Source organism: Leptonychotes weddellii, chromosome 12, assembly GCF_054177405.1.
Source record: "Leptonychotes weddellii isolate Sample4059 chromosome 12, ASM5417740v2, whole genome shotgun sequence".
Lineage (NCBI taxonomy): Eukaryota > Metazoa > Chordata > Mammalia > Carnivora > Phocidae > Leptonychotes > Leptonychotes weddellii.
This window is the reverse complement of record NC_138380.1, coordinates 64632580-64644230: the sequence shown is the minus strand read 5'-3', so window position 1 is coordinate 64644230 and position 11651 is coordinate 64632580. Positions and strand designations below refer to the sequence as shown.

Genomic DNA, 11651 nt, shown 5'->3' with positions numbered 1-11651 from the left:
GTCTGTCCTTTCCCGGAACGCCCATGGATTATTGGTTTTGTCCTTAAGTTTCTTCTAGTCCTGACGTCACTGGGACTGCCTCTTATTCTTTTCCTTTGCTTTTTCTCATCCCTGCTGACACTCATCGTCTACCCTCTTCCTTCTCTCTCTGGTAGTTTCTTTGTTCCTATTTCTTCTCTGTCTCCTGCTGCTTCTCTAGTCCAGCACTAGTGTGTGGTCTGACTTGGAAAGCCGCCCCCTTCTAGTGGGAGACACTGAATGAGCATGCGGCATCATCTGCTATCTTAACATTTTGAGTTCCTCCTGGTGATTCCTACTGATGTTGGAGCTAGGAGATACTTTGAGCGGTCTTTGGGTGTCCCAGTAGCTGAAGGAGTGGGATGCTTCACAACTAAAATTGGCTATCACTGTGATTCTGTGTCCAGAATCTTCTTCTAAGAGGAGCATTCCATTCAAAGTTCTTGCTGAAAAGGAAAGCCGATGGTGGCCATATTTTATAACACATCGTCCCTCCCCGCTCCCAGCACAGCTGACTGGACCCAGAATGGTGACCTGGCCCTCGGCAGCAACTCCTATCATGGCTTGGCAAAAAGGTGAGGTGTGTCAGCCACATTCTTCCTTTTAGGAATCTGACGTAGGAAATACTAACAGAGCAAATGTGAGCAGTGGGGGTTAGAGCTGAAAGGATCCAGGAGTTGGCCGAAGTTCTGAGAGTCAAGGGGCCAGCCGCAGTTAAGGGCAGCAGACAGTACTACCGAAAAGAGGCACTGAAGGGGAGAAAAAGGCCTGCAGAGCAGAGACAAGCAGATGGTGATGCTCTTAGCAGGACCGAGAGAGCATTTACACTCTGGATGGCTTTTCACTCCCGGGCCACATGAAACGTTCCATCAAACCCCCTTTTCTTAAGGTAATCCAAGTACTTGTCTGTTATATGAAACCCAGGAAAAATTTTCCTAAATAGTAGGTGAGCCAGCAAGTGCGTATATATAGTGAGCCTCTCTATAGGACACTATATTCTCCCTTCTAATAACAATGTATTTCAAAGGATGTGAGCCAAAAGTCCTTAGTGAGTGTCTTAGAAATGAACAGTGGGGAGGGAATATAGCTGTCCTTCTCTGTAATGTGGCAGGGGAGGGGATCTTTGAGTAAGCCAGAAAATGAGACACCATCAGGTGAAGATGGAATTAGGGCTTTCATTGGGAGACTCATGGCTCTGCGAACATGCCAGTCAATGGCTGTGTCCACACAGAGCTAAAGTAGAACATTTCTACTAAAGCCTACAGACTCTTAGGTCTATATCGGAAATTTAGAATACATTGACAGAACGGGAGCACTCGTGCCTCCACGTCTAGGAGCACCTACTTGGTGAGATATCAAAGGTTGTTAGTCAGTAGGTAAAGGATACACCTATTATTCACTGAGTTCTGAACACCAAGGGTAGCTCAACAGGTCAACTCTTCTATTTTTCTGTCCACCAAGAGTGGGGAAGGATGTATAAGGCCAAGCGTTACGAGTCTGAATCTCAAACAGAACACAAGTCCTTATTTTCAGTGAGGTATTTTCTATGTGCATGCCACCTTGACTACTCATTGGAAGCATATGTCTAGATGAATTGAGAGGCTTCTGCGGCTGCATTCAAATGAACATTTAAAGATGGCAGACTGAAAGTGTGTGGGTCAGACTCTTTCTCTTTCTGTAGGAAACGAAGACATTCCAGAATCAAAAGCCACCAGCTGCGGCAGGTGTGGAAATGAAAGCTGCAGAGAGGTTGTGGCCTCTTGCTCTGCGTGGCTGTGGTCCATGATGCTGAACTGATGCTGTGCCCACCCCCCAGGAGTCCACCCAGTGGACAGGTCGCGTCTCTCATCAGCACTGCACAAGACCAACTCTGCACCACAGCACTTACCAGAAGTAGGTCTTTGCCTTGTTCATCAATATCCGTTACAAACTTCTCAATCGGTTGAGGAGATTTTGAGTGAAAAGCCTGCCTGGGAAGGGCAACATCTCGAGGCCAGTCCTCTTCTCCTGGGAGTCCAATGACGCTACAAAAGAACCATGTGTGAACATAAGCATCATTAGCTGCTATGCCGAAGCTGTTTTCCCACAAAGTCCAGATGATGGTGAAGTCTGAGAGGCAGGCGTGGGGGACACAGAGCCCAGGGGGCCCCTCACTTATATTACTGGCAGGTCTCTCATCTCTGTCCTACTGCAGTATGATGATCACAGGGTAGAGGGCGATCTCCCAGGAGAATTGTAAAATTCACTGGGAAGAGATAAGAGATTCCTCTAGTAGCAGATACTAAATGTATGAGATGATGCAGAAATAGAAAATAGTATATTACCAGTGAGTCCTGACATACTGACAGAGTAGGAGGCCCACATGGGCATATATTTTCCTTTATGCCCAAGAGTGCTTTTTGGGTTCTGATCCAACACTCTCATATTGCCATGCTTTTATAATGCTCATCTAACACGATTCATTAACACATAAATTTGGTTGCACTTTTGGTTAAAGAATAATTCCCCAAACGGTAATTACATACGTTAGAATCAGGCCAAAAAGAGGCTAAAAGATAGGCTAATCCTGTGCTAGGCAAACACTATTTTATAATTTAATTTCAAATTAAATTCATTAAGTTAAATATAGCTGATATATATTTTGTATTACAAAACTAATTTTTTTTATTTTAAAAGATTTGATTTATTTACTATTTATTTATTTTAGAGAGAGACAGCGAGCAAGTAGGGGCAGGAGCACAGGGAGAGAGATAAGCAGACTCCAGGCTGAGCACAGAGCCTGACGCAGGACTCGATTTCACAACCCTGAGATCATGACCTGAGCCAAAATCAATAGCCGGACGGTCAACCGACTGAGCCACCCAGGCGCCCCTACGAAACTATTTTATAGTATTCCAAAGTGAGCAAACAATAAATAAAGACAGTATCATTTATGCTTCCCCTGAAAATTATTCTGGGATCAGAAAAACGTGGAGAAAGGATCAAGTGATAGAGAAACAACACAGGCATTGTATGTCAACTATATTCAAATACAAAAAATAAATTAACAAAATAGCGTAGACTTTGGAAAAGGCAGACCTGGGTTCAGATTCTACACCTACAACTTATTGGTAGGTAAGGACAAATTACTTAACTTCTGTGAGCCTCAGTGTCTTTACTTATTAACAATCATAATTCACAGTGAGAATTTATATAAAGTGCATAGCACAGTGCCTGACACACAGTACTTGTTAGTATCAATACATTACCCATTATTAGTATTATTATTTTAAAGATTTTTATTTATTTATTGAGACACAGAGAGAGCACAAGATGAGGGGAGAGGCGGAGGGAGGAGAAGCAGACTCCCCTGATGAGCAGGGAGCCTGACATGGGGCCAGATCCCAGGACCCTGAGATCATGCCCTGAGCTGAAGGCAGATGCCCAACCAACTGAGCCACTCAGGAGCCCCACCCATTATTATTACTATTATAAGAGGAAAATAATGTTATTAATCTAAAATGCATAGGCAATGCATCACTACTACACTAAAAATATGAACTGCTTGAGTCCTATTGATGTGTGACTTGAGGTTCTTCAGAAATATTAATAGGTCAGTGGCTTTACATAACTTATTTACTTATTTGAAAGAGAGAGAGAGCTCACACACATGAGGTGGGGGGGGTGGCAGCGGAGTCAAGCAGACCCCACGCTCAGCAGGGAGCCTGACGGGAGGCCAAGCCCACGACCTCAAGATCACGACCCAGTGGAAACCGAGAGTGGTATGCTCAATGGACTGAGCCACCCACGCGCCCCTACAATATGGAGGTATTATTTAAAGTTTATGTATACAGGGGCACCTGGGTGACTCGGTTGAGCGTCTGCTTTCGACTTAGGTCATGATCTCAGGGTCCTGGGATCCAGCCCTGCATCGGGCTCCCCGCTCAGTGGCGAGTCTGCTTCTCCCTCTCCCCTCTGTGATCTCTCTCACTTTCACTCTCTCTCAAATAAATAAATAAAATCTTAAAAAAAATAAAGTTTATATAGAGAGAGTAGGTAGGTTTGAACAAGGGAAATCAGGGGATGCAAGAACTTATATCTCACTTATAGGCTCTGATTAACTCCAAACTAAAAAGTTATAATGTAGTGGACAGAACATATGGCTATTCAAATTTACCAAACTTTTTTTTTAAAAGATTTTATTTTTAAGTAATCTCTACACCCAACATGGGGCTTGAACTCACAACCCTGAGATCAAGAGTTGCATGCTCTACCAACTGAGCCAGACAGGCACCCCCTGACCCAATTATTTTAACTACAGATAGCAATGGTGCTGGCCTGTGTTAGAGTCTTCTCCTTGGCCTGCGCTCACTGGGACACAGGTTGAGAAAATGTGTTCTCCTGAATGGATTTCCAGGTTTCAGGAAGATGTGGTGGTGAACGTCACAGGCTCCCTCTGTAAGGCTTTCTTCCCCCTTTTATTCCCTCAACAGAGCCCAGGTCACAGACCTCACCTGGGGAGAGCAGACACCTGTATCATGATTGCACCTGTCACTGGTGTCCGGGAAAAGACCCTGTAGTCCTACCTCTGTTGGACATGCTGGGCGAGCCACGTTGTTGAGGCAAATAAAGAGAGACTCATGGACATATTTACCAGAACAAGGGAATGGAAATGCAGCGTGGGCAATACACAAATTTGCTTAATAATGAGATCTAGAGTAAGAGTAGAAAAAAAAATACCACTATTAATTATTAAAGGACATAAATGTGTATGCTTGGAAAGAGTGGGATAGGCAAAGAAAGAAAAAGAGAACGCTTATGAAAGAACTTTAACAATTTCCTTCATTTTTATTTTTTAGCCATTTTTATATCTTTTTTTTGGCATATCATCGCCAGTCATCTAGAAATCAATCATAAAAATTCTTAGCAATAATTTAAAATCTTTAAAAAAATCTTTTTATTTGCAGCTCTGAATATATTTATATTGAAATAAATCTGGTGATATGGGTAGCTGAGTGCCAAAAGCAAAAAAGAGTCTCTGTGTGTACATGTGTGGTGCACAATTATATATATGTGTACATAGCTATCTATATAAATAATTTCAAAAGTATTTTTAAATCTACCCTCCTCTGATCCCCTAACGACCTCCTGAGACATGCAGGTCAGTTATTACTTCCTTTTTATAGATGTGGAAACAAAGGGATGAGGAGTGAAATCAACTGCCAAAGTCACACACAGTAAGTTCAGCCACAGAGCGGGAGCGAACCCAGCTCTCCTTATTCCAAATCCAATATTTTGTTTCCATTTAACTATGACTCTGCTCCAAAAAATGCTCTAAAATGTCACGAGCTAAAAGCATTCAGTTTCACTTTCAAAGTACTTGCTGTTCTTTGAAAGTATAAATCTTTCTAAATGCAGAAACAGTTCTCCCCCGTAAGAGAATGTGAATGTGGCTTTCCTTAAAAAAAGAAAAAAAAATCCCCTTAATATCCACTATGAACTTTTATGGCCCATATACAAACGTTGTGAAACTCTGATAGGTCCATTAAAAAGTGCTTGCATCAAGTTACAGTATTTGGACAGCTGAACATAAGCCTTAAAAGTTGACATTTGTACCGTAAAGACTGACAGCACAAAATCTATAAATGGCAAAGGGAACAGAAATCATTTTTCAAGTACTTTAGAAATGACAGTAGGGTGCAGCATTGTCCCTTTTCTTTATGCCAAAGGAACCAAGGCAGAGTAAACAGAACATAATTTCAGCGAAACAAGGCCAGAAACCAAGAAGTAAATGCTAAAGGCCTAAGACCTATAGAACTTTATGGCTTCTTTTCTGCTGGCAACCTAGGGTCTCAGGCCTTTGCCAAAAGTGGAACTGGCTCTCCCTTGGGCACAAGTCAAACTTGTTTGTCAGAGGTTCTCTCGGGTCCAACTCCCTGGCTTCCGATACAAAGGGGCACTAACAAGACTAACAAGTTCGCAGGCCCCAGGGCTGGAGCTGGCCAGAACGCCCAGGTGATGTCAGTAAGGGACAGGTGGTGATGGGTTAAACGTCTGGCAAGCTGGTTTCTGTCAAGATCACTTTTCCCTTTAACAGAGTCACTGGTGCGTCTGACTTTCCTAGTTCCTGCTTCAAGTTCTCACCACACACAAACTATATTCAACAGTGGTGGGGAAGAATAGATGGGGGTTCATCACCCTATGAGCAAAGACGAGTTGACATCCAGAAGCAGAGAGAACATGAGTTTGTCCTGAATCTGTCCATTTTATGGAGTGGCAGGAGGAGGAGCAATGGGAGTCTCGGCAGCTGCCCTGGACCTGGGAAGCCCTCACACAATAAAACCAGCAAATATTTTTCAGGTCTTAAAGCCACTGAGTTCTGATTCAGCAGGGCCGCTGGCATCATTAGAAATCTAGTGGAGCTTTCCAGTCACTAAGAGAACAAATTGAGGTTCCAGTTTTATACCAACTGTTTTAAGCAGTCATGCTCGAGTAGATAGCGTTAACATATAATTATTTTCTTTAGGGGTACTTTTCACCAGTTTTACGGACTGGAAATATCATAAAAATCACTGGGATTCCTATAAAATGTTACAGACCAATGATCGGGGCTGCTTTTGGTTCTAGAACTCCCACTTTTTTCGTACTTCACCCCAATTCTGAGGGGGCTTGGCAAAGGCACCTATCCCAAAAGGATGCCATACTTCATGCTTTGTGAGAGGAAAGGCCCCTTCTTAACATTCTAGAAACACGAAAGCATACATACCCCCACAGTCACAAACATGTAGACATGAATGGAACTCTGCAAATCATCAACGAGCTAAGTAACAGACAATTAGAACCAAAGAATTTGAGCGCAAGAAAGGATCTTAGAATTTACGTCCTAAGTTTCAGTATTCAGGTGAAGAAGTTAAGGAACAAAAAGGTTAAACAATTAATGATGAATTATAATCATAGCTGCCATTTTAAAAGCATTCACTATGCACCAGTCACCGTGTATGCACTTTACAGGGCATTTTAAATAACTTTCTCAAGACTGCATAGAATTTAGCAACAGACATAGAGTTAGAACCTAGGATTCTCATTTCCTATTTTGGGGCTCCAAAGAAAAACGGGTTGTGTAGCATACCATCCAAAACAAACCAAGGCAAAATCAATCTAGATGACTCAATGCGGATACTCAATGGGGACAGGAAGCCCAGTGGGCAAGGATGGGTTACCAGGCAACCAAGCGCCCCACCACTGATGGTGGATCCATCTGAAATGGGCCCAAGCAGACAACACATCTGAACTCAAGAAATGGAGCTCAGCCAAGTGGAGAAGGAGGATCCTCGAAAAGATCCACGTGAGCAACATAGAAGCTTCCAGAGCAGACCGGTTAGGCCACACGTCATGATGGGCTCTGCATAAAACAGCATGTCTGCCATGTCCCCACTCACCACACAAATAGTAACACTGACTGCGGCCGCAGCTTGGAGGAGGAAAGCCAAGAGGTAAACATTTTATATGAGTGTCAGAGGAAAGGCACCGTAAATGTTTTCATGCTATGAACGCTGATGTAAAATTACAGTTACTACTTACTCCAAGATTTTTCCAAGCTGATCGACATCTGAACTTCCACGAAAAAGAGGCCTACAAGAATAAAGATACATATCAAACAGGGAATTTTCTCATTACATTTCAATCATATTGGTCATTACCACTGTTTACAGGAAACAAAACATTCTTTAAGGGTGAGGAAGGAGTAAAGAAGTGAGACATCTTTCCTTTGGTCAATGAAGGATTTTCTTGCATTTGACTTCATGGTAAGGATCTCTCATAAGTATCTGGGGTCCCTGACTCCCCTGTTTTATCACCGTGGGTATTCTATGCGCACTCACTCCAACAACAGTGCTACAGGGGACACACAGGCCCTGGTTTCAAAGTCCTACCCAACTTCCTGATAGGGTGGAACACATCACTGTTCTCGTCTGGACCGAGGGGTTCGTGGGCTTCTTTGAAACTGTTCTTGGTCAGATTCTTCTCCGAGCACCCTTTCCTCACCTCTCTGCTATCACAGGACTTCCTCAGGGGGCTCTCTCTTTCCAAGGGTCCTGATGCTGCAGTGACATACGTCTGGACCTATTTTTTTGATTTTATCACTTTCCTTTCTCACAGCATTATGGTAGTTAGCCATCACTCCGGGCTTCAGAGGAACACACAGCCCTCAGTGTCTACACGGAGCATTTAACTGGCAACTAAATGAGCTCACTTGGTCACATTTCTGGCATTTTCCCAAGTAGGTCAATACCCCTAGAGGGCAAGGACTTCTCTAGGTTTGCCCCTGATCTTTGGCCTAGTGCTTTACCTGAACAGGTGCTCAGTTAATAAATATTTTATTTAATATATTCCTATGGCACACATGGAAATGTTTCCTAACCCCTTGCTCAATGACTGACAGATATTTTTCAACAATAACGGGCTTTAAAAAATATTTGTAGCCAGGGCGCCTGGGTGGCTCAGTTGGTTAAGCGACTGCCTTCGGCTCAGGTCATGATCCTGGAGTCCCGGGATTGAGTCCTGCATCGGGCTCCCTGCTCGGCAGGGAGTCTGCTTCTCCCTCTGACCCTCCTCCCTCTCATGCTCTCTGTCTCTCATTCTCTCTGTCTCAAATAAATAAATAAAAATCTTTAAAAAAAAAAATTTGTAGCCTATTACCAGAGACCATATTTTTAAAATGTTATATATCAATTATAAATATAAATATTATATATCAATTTTAGAAAAGCCAAACAATGGAATCTTAACAGCTATTATTTCTAGAACAGTAATGTTGACTCTAATATAATACCATGTGCTCCCCAAACGTCTCATTTAATTATCACAAAAATTTCAGAAGCAAGGTAGTATTATTATCATCCCTATTTTCTGATGAGCAGCTAGGATTAGAGATGTTCTAGACTTACCTAAGGACAAATAACAAAATGCAGACTTTTATTAAAATTCAAACGAGGTCCACCTTGCCCCAAAACCTATCTGCTTCATTATTATATTGTAATACTTTTTATTTTGGTTACTAATGTTCTCCACACTCACAGACAGTCCCTACAGTGAGCCTTTGGGGTGAAGTAGCACGGAGACTGTGTGAAGAGCACTTTAGAGAGAACCCAGTGTCTCACAAGCAGGTGCCTGTGGGATTCTGTACTCATTGCTCTGCAAATGTCCAGTGTCTTTAAATTCTTGCCCTCTTTAACAAGGAACAAAGCAATTTACCAGACTGACTGAAGTTCTCTATTCTTTCCATATACTTCCTGTCTGATGGCCCTTCTAAATTTTTTTAAGTTTTTTTTTTTTTTTTAATTTTATTTTTAAAGACTCTCTATACCCAACACAGGGCTCGAACTTACAACCCTGAGGTCAAGAGTCACACGCTCTATTGACTGAGCCAGCTAGGCGCCTCTTAATTAGGTTTTTATTTTTTTATTTTTTTTATTTAATTATTTGACAGAGAGAGAATGAGAGAGAGAGCACATGAGAGGGGGGGAGGGTCAGAGGGAGAAGCAGACTCCCTGCCGAGCAGGGAGCCCGATGCGGGACTCGATCCAGGGACTCCAGGATCATGACCTGAGCCGAAGGCAGTCGCTTAACCAACTGAGCCACCCAGGCGCCCCCTTAATTAGGTTTTTAGTTTTAATTCCAGTGTAGTCGACATACAGTGTTAGGCCCTTCCAGATTTTTACGTTCTGCCCCCTGTGCAATCTTTTACAGCTGCTTTGCTCACATCTTAAATGATAGCACCATTTTTCTTTTCCTTTCCAAAGCGCAGAACTTGGACTGCACAGAAACAACAGTGCCCTTTCTTTTCACACTCCTGTTTCCTTAGTATTAAGGTATAAAATTACAAAACTAAGTATAACCAGCATTATGAGGTCTGGACAAACACAAACGACCCCTCTTTGCATAGTACGTATCTCAAATGGCTCGAGCGCTGGGCATGCCAGGTAACAGGTGCAGAGGGAACCGAGGGCACACCTTTAACTGATGAGCTGGTGAAGCGGCTTGGTAAACATGCCAAGCCCCTCACCCTGCATGAAGAAGACTGGTATGCACAGTGAAATTATCTTTGAGGATCATGGAGCAGCTTAAAAGAAACTGGCCATGGCTACTGGGAAACAAACAAGGCAGACTACCTTGAGTGGACGTTGTTCCCAGGCAAAAGCACAAGCCCGTCTCTTTCCTGAGGTGGGTACTGAGACCCCGAAGTCCAGCTCCTGCAGCGCAGGGGCTCATGCCCTTACTGGTTTGGTTTTCGGCTCCCTTTTTGTTTTTCTCCCTTGGCAATACTGTAACATTTTTGCTAGCTCCACTGTGCATTTAAGTAAGTGCTTGCTCTATTTTACCTTACATTTGCTACATGTTTAGCAGAGCGCTTTCAAATCATGTAGTCCACCATACTGCCAGAGCCTGAAGTCTTGCCTCTCTTGGCTGGACTTGGCCCCACAGAATGAAATGTGCTTTACATCCTTGAGTTAGAATTGGTCCACTAGTTTGGCCTGCTTTAATGAGGGTAAGAAGCAGAAAGGTCTGAATCATAACCACTTCTCTGTGACCTGCTGTGGGGAATACTGGAAACTCGGAAGCAACTATTCAGTATACGGCTCAGAATGACTTTTGTCACGTAGAAAGGCCTGGCATGGGACTGTGAGGTCTACTAATTTGGTTTTAGGATGGATATGGATTGGCTTGAGTTATATAGAACCACTAAATCCTGACAGCATGCAATTAACTCCCATAAAATAGATCTTTGGGTGCAAAGACATCGTCACAAGACAATGGCAATGAGTCACATGAAAGGGGGAACAGCGGGCGCCTGGGTGGCTCAGATGGTTAAGCGTCTGCCTTCGGCTCAGGTCATGATCCCAGGGTCCTGGGATCGAGTCCCGCATCGGGGTCCCGGCTCAGCGGGGAGCCTGCTTCTCCCTCTGACCCTCGCCCCTCTCATGCTGTTTCTCTCTCTCTCGCTCTCTAAAAAATAAATAAAATCTTTAAAAAAAAAAAAATTAGAAAGGGGGAACAGCCTACCTGGAACTGGTACTCTTAGTTGACCAAAAAGTGGTCATGAATGTGATCAAATTCTTAGGACCATCCATTCAGTTTGGGGCTGAAAATGCTCAAGTCTGTAGGAGCCGGTTTTGTGATAGAAGATGCTACATTCATTAGAAGCATGGAGAGTTACAATGGATTTAGAAGAAAGATGAAAAGTTTTCATCATGATGACCTCCTGGGGGTGCTTTGGTGGAATACTGATATGTAAGAAGAAGACTGTCCCAATTATATGATACAATCTGTCTTTAAATAAGGCTCTGTGGTCAAAAGTCTTGGCTGTATCAGGTCTCTGACCTGTATGCATCATGTACTAGGACTGTATTTTCACTGAAGTTATTCTGCGTATTTCTTCCTTCCTCAGATAAGCTGAGTTAAATATCCTTCAAGTCATGTAATTTATGGCATATTTTAGGTGGACAATTATGGACATCTTTGACTGTATTCTTTGGTTTAGTGGTAAGGGAGAGTTTAATTCTACTGCCTTGAATAATTTTATAATTGTAGGAATGATTCAGCTAAAACACACACATACATGAGTCAAACTTGGCTGGTTCTTTATTACCATGACA

General features: G+C 42.9%; 1 protein-coding gene across 4 annotated transcripts in view; it reads right to left on the bottom strand.

Annotated features, from left to right (window-relative positions):
- Nucleotides 1–11651, bottom strand: part of CDK6 (cyclin dependent kinase 6) — a 239780-nt gene that overhangs the window by 14188 nt on the left and 213941 nt on the right. For all 4 annotated transcript variants that reach the window (XM_081800539.1, XM_081800540.1, XM_081800541.1 and 1 more), the window contains exons 6-7: nt 7579–7629; nt 1907–2042 (exon numbers count right to left, since the gene is read on the bottom strand). In XM_081800539.1, coding sequence (XP_081656665.1) covers nt 1907–2042; nt 7579–7629 — 187 coding nt within the window. The remainder of the gene's footprint in view (nt 1–1906; nt 2043–7578; nt 7630–11651) is intronic.